The 18,325-nt window shown below is 41.5% G+C and overlaps 1 protein-coding gene across 2 annotated transcripts in view; it reads right to left on the reverse strand.

The window, feature by feature from the left end:
- The window catches only part of LOC111962199 (RNA-binding Raly-like protein), a 58,180-nt gene that overhangs the window by 23,929 nt on the left and 15,926 nt on the right, over positions 1 to 18,325 (reverse strand). For both annotated transcript variants that reach the window (XM_023985094.2, XM_023985095.2), the window contains exon 2: positions 6,441 to 6,491. In XM_023985094.2, coding sequence (XP_023840862.2) covers positions 6,441 to 6,491 — 51 coding nt within the window. The remainder of the gene's footprint in view (positions 1 to 6,440; positions 6,492 to 18,325) is intronic.

Genomic DNA, 18,325 nt, shown 5'->3' on the forward strand with positions numbered 1-18,325 from the left:
TTGAGGAGCATGTTCTCACTGTCTGACAGGTGATGTTCCTGTTTGAGGAGCATGTTCTCACTGTCTGACAGGTGATGTTCCTGTTTGAGGAGCATTTTCTCGCTGTCTGACAGGTGATGTTCCTGTTTGAGGAGCATGCTCTCGCTGGCAAGACAGGTGATATTCCGCCCAAACTCTGTATGCAATGGGCTCTCCAACCTTGTTCCTGCAGCTACCCAGTGCTTCATTTGGGAAACCAAGTGAAATCTGTTCCTTAAAATCGATAGTAACATGTTTTTGCAACAAAACATATTTAATTCACTAAACTGTTGAGAGTCTGTCTGCGCGCTCAGGAAAGGAATAGGTCTAAAGGAGAGAGAAGAGGCGACGGAAACGCATGGTGGTGAAATATTCTGGATAACTACAGGTAATGTGTCACCCAATTAATTATGACAAATGTCCTACTATTAGGCTATTCAAAATCAAATACAAATTCACTAATTGCCTAATAGCCTAATTGTAAGCCCCCTGACAATCAACGAACCAACAGCATAGCCTGTGGCCATAAATTCTCTCCTAGGAAGTTTAGAGTGTAGGATACGATAACCAGTCCATCCAGTATGCATAATAATACAGTCTACACTCGAAGGTCATTACTAGAATTTGTTTAGTTTTGGAGAAGAGGCTTGACCATTTATGTACCAAAGCCATCTTAAATAATTTTTTTAAATGTTTTTTTGCTATGAATAATATTTGGTAGGCTATGTATTGTATAACGGCACAATCATCATTTTAATTCAGCAGAGGGAGCACGCCCCTATCCACATAGCGGGACTGCAGTGGAGAAGTTGGAAAGCTTCAAGTTCCTCGGCTTGCATTTTTGAAATCAGACACTGTGGCTGGATTAACGAGAATTGTATCTTTAAAATGGTGCCTAATACTTGTATGTTTGAGAAATTTGATTTATGAGATTTCTGTTGATTTGTATTTGGCGCCCTGCAATTTCATTGGCTGTTTGCGAGTCCTAGACAGGTTTTAAACTGGAAAGCATTTGTAGGACTATAATTTCCTTCTCATATCGTTGCCTATAATATGTGTCTCCACACACCTAGGCCTACCTACACTATTGATGGATTCAAGAAAAGGTTGTTTTCATTGTTCTCAAATTCTCAGTGTCAAAGTACCCTGCCATTTCAATCATTTGTGTGGTATTAAAAAATATTCTGCCAAAGTCTCCAGTCATGTAAAATGACGTAGAATTGCATGAAATGCGTTTATAAAATACCACATTTTTCCTGGACCCTAAGCTACTAAAAATGTTCCCCATGTGTGCAACTTCTGTAAGTGCCTCTACTCTGCTGCTCTATGCCATTACTCAAATGCGACGATATGCAAGCAATGCTTTATTATAAAGGTTACTTTTTTTCTCATGCGTTCCGGTACCTCAGAACCCCCCTCTTGTTCCGGGCACCTCCCGATTTACAAATTAAGCACTGCTCTCCCCTGTGTCACGGAGGCTCTCCTCACTACCAAAGCTGACTCTCTCTGTAACGGCAGCCTTCCTCCTCTTCACGAGAAGAGAAGGTGTAGCAAGGATCGGACCAACACGCAGCGTAGCCAGTGCTCAACATGTTTAATTACGACGAATAAACGTCAACACTTACAAAACAAAATAACAAATGTGGCAAACCGATACAGCCCTATCTGGTGCAGAGAAAACACAAAGACAGGAAACAAACACCCACAAACCAAACGTGAAACCCCGGCTGCCTAAGTATGATTCTCAATCAGGGACAACGATTGACAGCTGCCTCTGATTGAGAATCATACCAGGCCGAATACAAAATCCCAACATAGAAAAACACACATAGACAACCCACCCCAACTCACGCCCTGACCATACTAAATAAATACAAAACAAGGGAAATAAGGTCAGGAACGTGACACTCTCTCCTGTTCTCATCCTCTGCTTTCGACATCATGAACCATCAACTCTTCCTCTCCACCCATTCAGGGCTCAGGCTCTGCACACTCTTGGATTGCATCCTACCTGGCAGGCTACTCCAACCAGGTGACATGGAGAAGATCTGTGTCTGCACCACATACTCTCACTACTGGTGTCTCCCGGGGCTAGGTTCTAGGTACTCTCCTCTTCTCTCTATACAACAAGTCACTCGGCTCCGTCATATCCTCACATGATCGCTCCTATCATTGCTATGTGGATGACACTCAACTACTTTTCTCCCTTCTGACACCCAGGTGGCTACACGCATCTATGCGTGCCTGTCAGATATCTCAGCTTGGATGTCGACCCACCACCTCAAGCTCAACATCGACAAAACAGAGCTGCTCTTCCTCCCAGGGAAGGCCTGCCAGCTCCAAGACCTCTCGATCATGGTTGACAACTCCATGGTGTCCCTGTACCAGAGTGCACAGAACCTTGGCGTGATCCTGGATTCTCTGCAAACATCAAAGCAGTGACTTATACCATCAAACCCCTGCAACTTATCCAGAACACTGCAGCCCACCTAGTGTTCAACCTTCCCAAGTTCTCTCATGTCACCACGCTCCTCCTCACACTCCACTAGCTTCCAGTTAAAGCTCGCATCCACTACAAGACCATGGTACTTGCCTACGGAGCAGCAAGAGGCACTGCCCCTCCCTACCTTCAGGCTATGCTCAAACGCTAGACCCCCACCCGAGTACTCTGTTCTGTCACCTCTGGTCTCTTGGCCCTCCCCCCTATGGGAGGGAAGCTCCCACTCAGCCCAGTCAAAGCTCTTCTCTGTCCTGCCAACCAAATGGCGGAACCATCTTCCCCCTGAAGCTAGGACAGCAGAGTCCCTGTCCATCTTCCCAAAAACATCTAAAACCCTACCTCTTCATAGAGTATCTAAAATAATCCCACAGCACCCCACCTCGCACCACCTCTTCACCCATCCCCCACCCCCGTAAAAAAGCCTTTTGTGAACAAACACTTGCTCTTGACTCCCCCTACTAGGACTGACTTTAATTATAGCTACTTTATTGAGGAAAAATGTACTTACTATGACTGAGGTACAGTGAATTCGGAAAGTATTCAGACTCCTTTACTTTTTCCAGATTTTGTTATGTTACAGCCTTATTCTAAAATGTATTAAATAGTTTTTTTCCCCTCATCAATTTACACACAATACCCCATTATGACAATGCAAAAACTTGGTTTTAGAAAATGTTGCACATTTATTAAAAATAATAAACGGAAATATCACATTTACATAAGTTTTCAGACCCTTTACTCAGTCCTTTGTTGAAGCATCTTTGGCAGCGATTAAAGCCTTGAGTCTTCTTGGGTATGGCGCTACAAGCTTGGTACACCTGTATTTGGGGAGTTTCTCCCATTCTTCTCTGCAAATCCTCTCAAGCTCTGTCAGGTTGGATGGGGAGCGTTGTTGCACAGCTATTTTCAGGTCTCTCCAGAGATGTTCGTTCGGGTTCAAGTCCAGGCTCTGGCTGGACCACTCAAGGACATTCAGAGACTTGTGGCTTCTCGTTGAAGGTGAACCTTCACCCCGGTCAGAGGTCCTGAGGGCTCTGGAGCAGGTTTTCATCAAGGATTTCTCTGTACTTTTCTCCATCATCTATCCGTTGATCCTGACCAGTCTCCCAGTCCCTGCCACTGATAAACATCCCCACAGCATGATGCTGCCACCACCATGCTTCATGGTAGGGATGGTGCCAGGTTTTCTCCATACGTGACACATGGCATTCAGGCCAAAAAGTTCCATCTTGGTTTCATCAGACCAGAGAATCTTGTTTTTCATGGTCTGCCTTTTGGCAAACTCAAAGCGGATTGTCATGTGACTTTTACTGAGGAGTGGCTTCCATCTGGCAACTCTACCATAAAGGCCTAATTGATGGAGTGCTGCAGAGATGGTTGTCCTTCTGGAAGGTTCTCCCATCTCCGCAGAGGAGGTCTAGACCTCTGTCAGAGTGACCATCTGGTTATTTGTCACCTCCCTGACCAAGGCCCTTCTCCCCCGATTGCTCAGTTTGGCTGAGCGGCCAGCTCTATGAAGAGTTTTGGTATTTCCAAACTTCTTCCATTTAAGAATGATGGAGGCCACTGTGTGCTTGTGGACCTTCAATGCTGCAGAAATGTTTTGGTACCCTTCCCTAGATCTGTGCCTCGACACAATCCTGTCTCTGAGCTCTATGGACAATTCCTTCGACTTCATAGCTTGGTTTTTGATCTGACATGCACTGTCAACTGTGGTACCTTAAATAGACAGGTGTGTGCCTTTCCAAATCATATCCAATCAATTGAATTTACCCCAGGTGGACCCCAATGAAGTTGTAGAAACATCTCAAGGAAGGTCAATGGAAACAGGATGCACCTGAGCTCAATGTTGGTCTGAATACTTATTTAAATAAGGTATTCAGTTTTTATTTTTAATACATTTGCAAAAAATTCAAAAAAACGAGTTTTGCTTTGTCATTATGGGGTATTGTGTCTAGATTGCTGAGGAAAATGTTTTATTTAATCAATTTTAGAATAAGGCTGTAATGTAACAAAATGTGGAAAAAGTCAAGGGGTCTGAATACTTTCTGAAGACATTGTATGTGGTTGTTCTATCTAGCTTTCTTAAGATCGGTATGTCTGGATAAGAGTGTCTGTAAATGTACATTTCACCTGTATTCCTACAAATTAGACCTCACAGTAGATCTCAGCTTTGTTAAAAATATACTTAAGAAAAACTATTATTTTTATCATAGTGATTAAGGGGTAGAAGGCCAGCATCCCAGAGTCACCTCTTCCCTGTTGACGTTGAGACTGGTGTTTTGCGGGTACTATTTAATGAAGCTGCCAGTTGAGGACTTGTGAGGTCGTCTGTTTTTCAAACTAGACACTCTAATGTACTTGTCCTCTTGCTCAGTTGTGCACCGGGGCCTCCCACTCCTCTTTCTATTCTGGTTAGAGCCAGTTTGCGCTGTTCTGTGAAGGGAGTAGTACACAGCGTTATACGAGATCTTCAGTTTCTTGACAATTTTTCGCATGGAATAGCCTTCATTTCTCTGGACGTTTTGAGCCTGTAATCGAACCCACAAATGCTGATGCTCCAGATACTCAATTAGTCTAAAGAAGGCCAGTTTTATTGCTTCTTTAATCGGGACAACAGTTTTCAGCTGTGCTAACATAATTGCAAAATGGTTTTCTAATGATCAATTAGCCTTTTAAAATTATAAACTTGGATTAGCTAACACAACATTCCATTGGAACACAGGAGTGATGGTTGCTGATAATGGGCCACTGTACGCCTATGTAGATATTCCATTCAAAATCAGGCATTTCCAGCTACAATAGTCATTTACAACATTAACAATGTCTACACTGTATTTCTGACCAATTTGATGTTATTTTAATGGACAAAAAACGATATTTTCTTTCAAAAACAAGGACATTTCTAAGTGACCGCAAACTTTTGAACGGTAGTGTATATCTGGACATGATATCATATTTCATAAACCACTCTCTATGCTGTCCCTGCAAACATATCTTTGATATAGATAGATGCTTTCTCAGTGTCCCCATTTCACTGCTCGAAAGCCCCCTCCCCCAGAAGTTTCTGCACACTCTTCTCTTATCTCTCCTCGTCCGTTATCAGCACCAGACACAGAGGGCCCACTCCTTGCAGCCAATCAAAGCCTGGCTAATTAGGCTATTCAAGTGGAGCCTCAATGCAAAGAATGGGCTCAATTTGAGACTCCCTTCAGAACACCACAGCATTTCCCTCCCTGTGGCCCTTCACCATAGTCTCACTGTTATCACTTGTGGAAGAATATAGACAGACAGAGTTACTGAAGCAAAGCAAGTGTCTTTTGTGCTGTGTAGCCATTTGGGCTGTACCAGGCAAGGGGATTTAAGAGAAGTTAACACTAGGGCAGTACAGTATATTCTCTGGTATCATATCCAACAGGCATGACTTTCACAAGCAGCCATACTCCTCATCTTAGACGAATCAGGAGTCAGAGATACACCTGTCCATGAGACACATGCAATCAAAGAGGAGGAGAGGGAAGACTAGAGAATTGCACTCACATTGAGAAGGAAGAGAACATCTAATTTTGATTTCAACTTGGTTGAATTGTCAACTAATGTGAATTCAACTTGAAATCAACAAACAACGACACTATGTCATTGGATTTAGGTTCAAATTGATGACTTTTTGCAAATCCAATCAGTTTTCCATGTTGATTCAACGTCATCGCATTGATTTTTTGGGGWTGATATGACAGGGAAACAACATTGATTCAACCAGTTTTGCCCAGTGGGTATTTACATATAACATCTGAGTACGAGTTCTTAACAAGAAAACTTGATCATAACAGAGCTTGTTTATTACTTGTCCGTACAAGTAAAGAACAAGAATCTCTTACAATATAGATATGTAGGTGAGAGCAGGTACAGTATAGCTGCCTACCTGTTGTAGAGGTAATCTGGGTAGCTGTCATACTCCAGGCCATAGTCAGATCTGAGAAGAGAGAGGGAAATGATGAGAGAAGGAAAGAGGAATAGGATACAGTAGCTGTCAATTGGAGGGAGAGAGGGATATGATGGGTGTTAGAAGGGGAAGGATAGAACACGGGTCAATGAAGACGGATAGGTGGCTTGTCCATGGAGAAGACAGATTGATACAGACACTTAAGGCTGATGTGATATGTTTTAACATGGTCATAATCTTGTCTTGACCTGTGGAATCCCTGTTACTCTGGGGACAAAGCCTCTCTTTCTTCTTCACACTCATCAGGAAAGTGAAGTGTGCTCCCTCCCCTCTTGGACCTTTCCTGTCCGTTATCACAGTTTTGGTTGAATGGTTTTCAAAATCACGGGGGCTGTAGCTGACTGGTCAAATAACAGGCTCTGTGTTCAACCAGGGAAGTCAAGCAGAAAGGGAGGGGAAACGGTCATGCTTTGCAGTTTTGCTGTCAGGAGCCATTCTTCTATATCAGGCAAGAGACCACATTTCAGACATGAAATAAAAGACTATGGTTACAATCCCAGCACAATTTTATTACACTGGGAGAAGTGGACTATTGATACACTTAATGGTTTCAGGACTCCCCTGTATCACAGATATGGAAGAGAATGTAAACCCGCAACTTTCAACTCCAGCCTTGACTCAGCCTTTGACTCTCTCTGTGAAGTGCACAATACACATCGCCCTCATGAAAGTACTACTGAACAGTAGAGGCTCCTCAGAGGAGGAAGGGGAGGACCGTCCTACTCAGTGAATTTCTTTTTTTTATTTTTATAGTGAAACGAAAAAAGTTGTCCTCTTTAGATAAAACTATACTAAATATACTGAACAAAAATATAAACGGAACACGCAACAATTTCAAAGATTTTACTGAGTTACAGTTAATATAAGGAAATCAGTCAATTCAAATTAATTCATTAGGCCCTAATCTATGGATTTCACATGACTGGGACTACAGATATGCATCTGTTGATCTTAGTATGCAGGCCTAGAACTGGGACATTTTCCGTTTCCAGGAATGATGTACAGATCCTTGCGACATGGCATTATCATGCTGAAACATGAGGTGATGGCGGCGGATGAATGGCACGACAATGGGCCTCAGGATCTCCTCMCGGTATCTCTGTGCATTCAAATTGCCATCGATAAAATGCAATTGTGTTCATTGACCATAGCTTAAGCCTGCCCATACCCACTAAGAACTAGTGGGCAAACGCTATACCGGTAAAACGTTATCTAATTAATACAACATGCCCAAAAAACTATAGGCTATTACACCCATTTTGAACGTTACTGCATGTCAGCCGCATGAAAAATTTGCAAGTTGACTGGGAATAGGGTAGCATACGCTCCAAATTGCGTTGTGGTTTGAGGAGAACACTTACATTTTGTCAAGGTGGAGATGAGTGGAGATGAGTGGCTAAGACACTCACAGACAAGGCAGAGATGAGTGGCTGAGACCGAGGCACGCATGAACAACAGTGGATGCATTAATTCAGGCTACAAGTGTAGGCCTAATGACAATGGCAGAATGTCATTACAATAGGTGTGGTGTAACTGATGTCTCTTTCCATTCATCAAATAGCGGGTGCCCAATGCACTGTTGGGGTTTGGATGCTGAAGATATTTTGTGAGTGACTGAATGTGCCGGGTTACCTACAAGAGCGCCTTTGTTAAGTGATTGTTTGACAATCAGATGAAAACATCATGACTGGTTGTGTTTCTGCCACATTAAAACGTGCAGGCGGTGTGTCCATAAGGCTAGGGGAAGCTAAGCTATCCCTAAGGTAAATTGATTTAAATTGCCAAAATGATTTAGCATAATTAGCTTACTCCTGTATATAAGAAATCAGTAAAATCATTCAAAATAGGCTACTACACCAGAAAGCATGATTTGGCCACAGAGGATCATTGGCTTCTTTACAAAAAAAAGTGTATATTCCCGTCACCAACTAACTGATTAAAACACGCTGTTTTGCAATGAAGGTCTATGGTGTAGCCGGAGGATAACTATTTTCCGTCGTCCTCTGCGTATATTGACTTCAACACAAAACCTAGGAGGCTCATGGTTCTCACCCCCTTCCAAAGACTTCCAAAGTCCTTATGACCACTTCTGGAGGACGTCCTCCAACCTATCAGAGCTCTTGCAGCATGAACTGACATATTGTCCACCCAATCAAAGGATCAGAGTGTCACACCCTAATCTGTTTCACCTGTCCTTGTGCTTGTCTCCACCCTCCTCCAGGTGTCGCCCATGTTCCCCATTATCCCATGGTTACTTATACCTGTGTTCTCTGTTTGTCTGTTGCCAGTTTGCCTTGTTTGTTCAAGTCAACCATTGTTTTGTGTCCCAGCTCCTGCTTTTTTCCAGTCTCTCTTCTCTCGACCTCCTGGTTTTGACCCTTGCCTGTCATGACTCCGAGCCCGCCTGCCTGACCACTCTGCCTGCCAACCTGTACCTTTGCCCCCATCTGGATTACCGACCTCTGCCTTACCCTGATCCTGACCCTGAGCCTGCCTGCCGCCGGTACCGTTGCCCCACCTCTGGTTTACTGACCCCTGCCTGCCTTGACCTGTCTATTGCCTGCCCCTGTTGGAATATTAAACTATTGTTTATTCGACGTGGTCTGCATCTGGGTCTTACCTTCATATCTGATACAAAGAACCAGTCTAGAACTGAAAGCATAAGCTACAGCTAGCTAGCACTGCAGTGCATAAAATGTGGTGAGTAGTTGCCTCAAAGAGAGAGAAAGGAAATAGTTGAACAGTTTTGAACAAATTCATTTGTTCACAAATTAAGGAGAAGCAGCAGAAAGAGAGAGATTGTATTTGTATATTGTATTTTGTGCAACTTTCACTTAGCTAGCTAATGCATCTAGCTTATTTATCCTACTCAAACACCTAGCTCCAGCAGAGAGGAATGCTATGTATGTTAGCTACCTGGCTAAGGCTATTCAACACTGGAACTCTTCCAAGTCAAGGTAAGCTTTCGGTTTTATTAATTTATTGCCACCGGGGCTGCCAGTGGAACTGTTAAACTGCTTGCTGTACACTGCGCTGCGTGATTGTAGCCGGTTTACTAATGCTTTCGTTCTAGGAGTTATGTTTACCATGACGTTAGCTAATATGGTGACATTGACAACGATGTAGGCTGTGTGTAGCGGTTAGCGGTTGTGGTCACAGACAGCTGTTGTGTTGGCACTGAAGACCCCAAGCGAAGGGAAAAGGTAAGAAGGCAGTGATTGTGTAGATGCAAGAAGGAATTATACAACAAGCAAAGTGATGATGCTTTTTGTATGTGGATGCTATGAAAGTAAGTAAACTGTGTGTGCGGATGATCAGGGGTGTATTCATTCCGCCAATTCTGTTAAAATGTTTCTTAAACGGAAGCAAAGGGAACAAAACGGGGATAAATCTACCTGAATTTGTCCGATAGAAACCCTCGTTTGCAACGGTTTGGACTAATGATTACACCCTAGATCAGCTAGATGCAGGCAAGAGTGTGCAAGGTCTGTGAATGTGTCACTGTCTGTCACCTTGATTACTCCAATTACGACCTGTTATAAACTTTTATTCGTAGGCTGGGTTGTAGCAACCTCATGATGGGTATWGGAAAAATGTGTGTGTCATGTAGTAGCCTAAACCTATCAATATTACATTGAGCTGTGTGAATGGGATGTGAATGACAGTCATCCAATATGCTTCAATAGAAATAAGGCCATGCTCATAATTTTTGGTTGTTGGTCTTCCCTAATCTTAAACAGCACCGACTGCCACTGCTACTGAATTACTACTCATCGCTACTACACAAGATTTACACCAAACCTACTGGCTTTACTACTTTGTTGCTATTGAGATAAACCAATAGTGATTTATGTAGTAATTTAAGTAGTAATGAGTGATAAATTGGGACGTTTCTCTACATGTGAACACTACATATTCCCTACTCACATCACTACATAATTCTTCCTTAATGACTACTGTGTAACTACTGAGCTTTTGGATATTTACTACTTAAAACCTACACATTCCTATATGTTCTCTATTGAATTACTACACAATGCCTACACATTACTGTTGTATGTCTACTCAACCCCTATTGAGTTACTACTGCTATCTGTGTGTGTAGTGTTGTGTTACTACTGATCACTACTGAATTGCTTCTAATCCTTTTAACCAATACATAAACCCTTTCGAATTATTACTATTGAAAACTGACACATTTACCACTGTTTGTCTATTCAGAATTCACTACTGACCGCTTTTTTCACTACAYTGTCACTACAAGACTAGTGCACATATTATTTCCTCAAGTTTCCAAATGTAGTTACATTATCAAACAATAAATGATATGCTTGTACAAACTTAATTACGATTTTTGTATTTTATTAAATGTATTCATTATTTAATTCTATCTTTATACTTTTTTTGTTAATCCCTTTGAGACCTTGTCTTCATTCAACTTGGACTTAACTATCTTCAGATCATCTTTTTTGTTGCAGCCACAATACTCCACCACGTAACCTTTTAGAAAATAAAGACAAGCACAACCAACCACCATTAAAGACAAGCACAACCAACCACCAATAAAGACAAGCACAACCGACCACCAATAAAGACAAGCACAACCGACCACCAATAAAGACAAGCACAACCGACCACCAATAAAGACAAGAACAACCGATAAGCCATTGTTAATCATCTGCTAACAGAGGTCACATAAGACAACACAGAAAAACATTTGATAAACAATTTTTATCTTACCAACAATGGCCTTATTATGTCGAGGGCCACCATGGCAACAGGTCAAAAGAGGTAAGTAGAATGGGTAAGTATACTAATATGAACATACTGTACATTTGTAAACAAACACATACAGTTGAAGTCAGAAGTTTACATACACTTAGGTTGGAGTCATTAAAACTAGTTTTTCAACCACTCTACAAATTCTTGTTAACAAACTATAGTTTGGCATCTACTTTGACATGACACAAGTCATTTTTCCAACAATTGTTTACAGACAGATTATTTCACTTATAATTCACTCTATCACAATTCCAGTGGGTCAGAAGTTTACATACACTAAGTTGACTGTGACTTTAAACAGCTTGGAAAATTCCAGAAAATTATGTAAAGGCTTTAGAAGCTTCTGATTTATTTCTGATGTATTTCAAGGCCTACCTTCAAACTCAGTGCCTTTTTGCTTGACATCATGGGAAAATCAAAAGAAATCAGCCAAGACCTCAGAAAAGGAATTGTAGACCTCCACAAGTCTGGTTCATCCTTGGGAGCAATTTCCAAATGCCTGAAGGTATCACGTTCATCTGTACAAACAATAGTACACAAGTATAAACACCATGGACCACGCAGCCGTCATACCGCTCAGAAAGGAGATGCGTTTTGTACAAAACGTACTTTGTTGCGAAAAGTGCAAATCAATCCCAGAACAACAGCAAAGGACCAGCAAAGGAAACAGGTACGAAAGTATCTATATCCACAGTAAAACGAGTCCTATATCGACATAGCCTGAAAGGCCGCTCAGCAAGGAAGAAGCCACTGCTCCAAACCCGCCATAAAAAAGCCAGACTACGGTTTGCAACTGCACATGGGGACAAATATTGTACTTTTTGGAGAAATGTCCTCAAGTCTGATGAAACAAAAATAGAACTGTTTGGCCATAATGACCATCGTTATGTTTGGAGGAAAAAGGGGGAGGCTTGCAACCCAAAGAACACCATCCCAACCGTGAAGCACAGGGGTGACAGCATCATGTTGTGGGGATGCTTTGCTGCAGGAGGGACTGGTGCACTTCACAAAATAGATGGCATCATGAGGGCGGGAAGTTATGTGGCTATATTGAAGTAACATCTCAAGACATCAGTCAGGAAGTTAAAGCTTGGTTGCAAATGTGTCTTCCAAATGGACAATGACCCCAAGCATACTTCCAAAGTTGTGGCAAAATGGCTTAAGTACAACAAAGTCAAGGTATTGGAGATGCCATCACAAAGCCCTGACCTCAATCCTATAGAAAGTKTGTGGGCAGAACTGAAAAAGCGTGTGCAAGCAAGGAACCCTACAAACCTGACTCAGTTACACCAGCTCTGTCAACTTATTGTGGGAAGCTTGTGGAAGGCTACCCAAAACGTTTGACCCACGTTAAACAATTTAAAGGCAATGCTACCAAATACTAATTGAGTATATGTAAACTTCTGACCCACTGGGAATGCGATGAAAGAAACAAAAGCTGAAATAAATCATTCTCTCTACTATTATTCTGACATTTCACATTCTTAAAATAAAGTGGTGTTCCTAACTGACCTAAGACAGGGAATTTTTACTTGGATTAAATGTCAGGAATTGTGAAAAACTGCGTTTAAATGTATTTGGTTAACGTGTATGTAAACTTCCGACTTCAACGGTGCTTATTATCTAGCAAGACGAAAACACAGGCTACATAACTACATTTCAATTGTGCTAGCAAACAACTAGGGTAAACATAATACATCTCCATGACAACGGCTAAAGGATAAGACAATTTTGGTGTGGTCTAAAGTTATAGAAATAGTACAATTTTATAAATGMAGACAGATAAATAATGCTGGGATATTTTTGTGTCGATAAAATGAATTATATGAGAAATGGCTGTGGAAATACCTTTATGCTCACATATTTATATAATAACCATCATAACGAAGTAAACTTGGAGTCACGCAATGATTTGATGTTTGGTCCTCCCACTACGATTCGGGAAACCATGCAGTTTATTAGGCTACAGATTAAACAATTTATGAAGAAACTTCACAGGGTGGTGAAAGTTATGATGAACTTCACAGGGTGGTGAAAGTACACAGTGATCTTAATGCTCTTTTCCAATAAATATCGAGGGTCTGATTCTGGTGACATGATGATCGATGCTTGATTTGCTTTTATCCATAATAATCTCATTTTGAAGACTAGATTACCCGCACAGCCTACCCGCACTGCATCTGCGAGCTGGCTAGAGCACATGGGCCAAGACCAGAGTACGCACAATGGGTATTTAACGCAACAGTTTTTGTGACAAAATTATTGGTGGAGTTGTAAATGCAGTGGAAACACATTTAACTTTAGATTTGTATATGAAAATTTAAGCGAAAAAGTTAATTTTGCGTGCACTATGTGATTACACACTGATTTTTATCCACAACAAGTCTGTTTGGTGGAAACACCACTGGTGGGAAAATGCCGATTTTAGAATATTTGCATGAAAATCTGTTGCCAATTGGATGGAAACCTAGCTAGAGACTATGATTTTTGTCTTAGTTTAACTAATGAGATATTATACTAAAAACACATTAACCCCCACCGCCAGCCCCCCACACCCCCATAAAAAAAGCATTGCGTTCCACCTCAACCCAGAGCGAGAGATAGAGAGAGTGAGTGAGATGACCAGAGAGAGAGAGCTTATCGGTATTAGCATCAAAGCTCAAAACAGCATCCCTCCACCACCACTACACACAGGGTCTTGTAAGCTAAAATGATATATAGCTCCAGTCCTTTTGAAAGCTAAAGTGCAAGCTCTAGTCCTGCTGTCTGCTCATTAAAAGCCCTGCATGACTCTGCTCCATTCATCTTCATCAGCTTTAATGGGTATTAATCAGCATTTAACTGTGTTATTGATTTTGGGTACTGCCAAACTCCTCACCATTTACTATTGAGTGGTGCAGTGAACCATTCATATTGAGTTGTGTATAACCAAGCATTTAACTATTACTATTGATCTGTCTGAGGACAACAACAAAGCTACAGATGTAGGATCTTAATTTGAGCCAGTTCACTACAATTACTACAATTATCCTGCATCAATAGGACGTGAGTTATTATGTGGATTATAATTTATTGACATTTTGTTGTAGAGGATGATACATTTTCCGTTAGGGTAAATCAAGTCTGAAATGTCTAAGTGGAAATAACAAACTTCAGAATCCTTTTTAAAACTCAAACACACTACCAGTTTACATTTCCCGCTTTGCAGGATAATTGTCAGCAACAAAAGAGTGATCAAATTAAGATTCTACATCTGTACCTCCTGACTGCATCTTTGTTATTAGATATTATGGCAAAGTTAATTAAACTTTATACGCACTTGCCCTGTATTGTCTCTATGTTCCCCATGCATTTACTGTTTATTGGGCTGTTTAGTCCCACTGATCTATAATAACAGTGAAGAGTAACACTCCCACCATCTAATATGGGTTCATTAGGGCAACGATTTGTTCTCCCCATGTGTAAAATATTGTATTGCACAGCACTGCATATAATAAATGATAGGCTACCAGGGATAAAGGCCTTTACAGTGAAACATTATTAGTATTAATAAAGGAATTTATTCTGGGAGGCAAATCGATCTGTTTCTTTTTCTCTGTTTTCTCTGGTTTGACCAGCTGCAGTGGAGATTAACAATCCTGTTTGTCTTTAGTGCTTCATCCAGACAAATACCTCCTGCAGGTAAGCTGTTTGAAGCTCAGTACATAGAGCAGAGGTAAACCAAGGTAGAAAACGCAATGATAAAGCTGAGGTAAACTGAGGTAAAACTGTATGGTACGGAGGTAAGCTAAGGCCGAGCAAGGTATGCAGAAGTGAAGTAAGGTGGTCGACATACTGTAGGTAAGCCATGGTCAGGGTTGGGTAGGTTACTTTCTAAATGTAATCTGTTACAGTTACTAGTTACCTGTCCAAATTGTAATCAATAACGTAACATTTGGTGTCATTATTTTAGTCTTTGACTTGTGGTCAGACTCTCTCAGGTGGAACAAACTTAAACCCAGGCTTTTTTCAATGCTGAATTGAATGTCATTGAGAAAACAGAAAGGTGTCATAATGTATTTTTTCCGCAAACATCCTTTATGAATTTAAAAGTAATCCTAGAAGTAAGTAATCATCTAGTTTTCAAAAGTATCTGTAATTTAACGTAACTGATTACAGTTGTAATTAAAAAAAAAAAATCAGATTACATGTAATCAGTTATTCCCCAACCCTGGCCATGGTAAGGAGTACTCAGAGGTAAATAAGCTACTAGCTAGTGTACACAACACAGAAAGATAGAATGAGATGAGAAGGGCCCTGTGTTTTGCGCAATCATGTGACATAGCAAGATTTGATCCTGTATTTTAAGCCTGATCCAGAAATGAGAATTGCACCAAAAATTAAAGCTATTGTCTGAGGATGGTGCTGGACCATCTGCCATAAAAAGAGGCGACAGTTGATGAAAAATCCTTAAATAAAGGTTAAAATCCAGCCATGTCATATTGCTTTCCCTCCCTTCCTTCTTCCCTCCCCAGATAGATGTATTCTGATTTAATGTTGAGCCCTCAGAAGTGTGCTGCTGTGTAATAAATCAGCTTGGCTGCAGCGTGACCAGGGTTAATGGGCCGAGGAGCTGATTTCCTGCCACCTCTCAAATCGAAGGCCGGCCCCGATTGAAGCTGAATTACGACAGACATACAGCGACGAGCGGCCATGCAGGCAGACTGGCAGAGGCTCAAATACAGGAGGATGCCACTGTGTCTTATACAACAAACCTTACGCAAAGGCTGAATCTGGCAACCCCAACGAACAAGTTGTGAGGTAAATTGTTGGTACTGAGATTATATGGCAGTATTAGTGATTTCATCAACAATGCAGCATTAACTGGTCCAGAATGTTCTTTCAATAGTCCCTCTTTTGACAGAGCAACGGGATCTTTAAATGCAAAACACCTGTATGTGTCATAACCTTTTGTTTGCTGCCTTGTTATTTGTTCCCATCTTTCATTTGTTCTTTGCTGGTAAAGCAAAGCTTCCATACTGAATGTATTGTCTCTATGAGAGATGGGGAGGTTTAATGGTTTGAGTTTTACATTGCATAATTATTAACCTGTTATTTTTCTGTTCAAAGGAAGTGCTGATTCATCTTTTCCTGTTAAACGCACATCTTAGCAGAAGATAAAGGACAAAGACATAATTACAGTTCCATCTCTCTCTCTCTTTCTCCCCCTTCCTTCCTTCCTTCCTTCCTTCCTTCCTTCCTTCCTTCCTTCCTTCCTTCCTTCCTTCCTTCCTTCCTTCCTTCCTTCCTTCCTTCCTTCCTTCCTTCCTTCCTTCCTTCCTTCCTTCCTTCCTTCCTTCCTTCCTTCCTTCCTCCCTCCCTCCCTCCCTCCCTCCCTCTCTTGCTTTGTCTCTGTGTTACAGGCCAATTGCAACACAGGAACGAAAGAGAAAAATACAGAAGATATAAAACACAAACATAGGTGTGCAGAACACAATGTAGCCTACTGTGAACATAGCCAAACAGATCAAGGCACAGTTTCAAACTGAAACCCCCAAACATATGCTTTGATCATATGGAACTTTTCCACCGTTGAGCCAATTAAAATCTCTCTTTAAACAAGTTTGGTTGTAGATGCCCTGAGGCCTTCAGCCTGCTGTGAATTCCATGACGCTGTCGGAGACTTTCAACACAGCCAAAACCTGAAGTAAAACCTGTGCCTAACCTGTGCCTAAAAACAACCCAAATGACCCACTCAAGGGTATCATCAGTCGATCACACAGAGGAAGAAGGGAGAGGTGGTTCCACTCCAGTGTACCTTTCTGTGACGTCGCAGTTGGCAYTATTAGCTCTAATGCATGAGGCTCATGTGCTGCGCAAGGGCAGAGTTAGTAAATAAACAGGATAAAGCCCCGTAGAGATAATTCTCTTTTATCACTATAGATGAACCACTCAATATGGATGGACCTTTGAGTATTAGTCAGATAACAGGACTCAGTACTTAGAAACACTAACCACCCTCCACTGCTCAATTGGAGAATGTGTAAAATATGGGGTGAGTTTATGGGTATACCAGGCACAGTGTGATCAAAACAACAGTGTAGGGACTTTTACTCTAAAACAGCCTGTAAAGCCTCTGAGCTCCATATTATCTCTCCATCTCTGCTGGGCTGATCTTTAAAACGCTGGCTCTATTTGCTTTTATAGAACTGGGGAGCTGGGCTGTAACTCAGATCAAATGGATGTTGCACTCTTTTAAAGTGAAAGGGCAGCTCTCTAGAGCTTTGAAAGGCCAGCGGCAAGCACAGTCCTCACTGGCTGCGTAGCGAGCAATCTCATTTCTTTTTTTTCCCATTACTGTAATTGTGCAATATGCAATGTGGAATGATGGTCTACTGTGACAGCCTAGGTGTTTGTCTTTTCTGTATCAATGCACCCAAATTCTGCACCCAATGTTCTTTCAAAGAGAAAAGGAACCAGACATACAGTATTTTTCTCCCAATAATTGGAATCTTGACAAATTCAATACAAAGGATATTAATGTTTTGATGACAGTCAACAAGACAAATTGTTCCCACGAGATTAAGGAAATTGAATTTTGTATGATTCAGAATACAAGTATGCCCTCCACCAAAAGAAAATAGCATTGACATTTTCACGAGTTGATCCCTGAAAGTACTGTGTGATTACCTAGATAACCTGCCAACCACTATTACGACACACTGATGCCACATTTTCTTACTGTGGATAATCCATGTCTTCATCATCACATAATAAAACAAATCCATGACTCCCACCTGTTGTCTAGTCTTTGTCTAAGTGGCATTGCTAGACTGATATAGAATGATCCCACTGCAATGCTACCACAGACTAATTACGTACGAGGTCGTGGCCTGCCTCTTACTACTGCACTGGGACTGAGCCGGGCAGGCTAAAGACCTGGTCATGGATTAACAGAAGGTTACTGTGTGTGTGTGTGTGTGTGTGTGTGTGTGTGTGTGTGTGTGTGTGTGTGTGTGTGTGTGTGCGTGCGTGCGTGCGTG

Source organism: Salvelinus sp. IW2-2015, linkage group LG4q.1:29, assembly GCF_002910315.2.
Source record: "Salvelinus sp. IW2-2015 linkage group LG4q.1:29, ASM291031v2, whole genome shotgun sequence".
Taxonomy (NCBI): Eukaryota; Metazoa; Chordata; class Actinopteri; order Salmoniformes; family Salmonidae; genus Salvelinus; species Salvelinus sp. IW2-2015.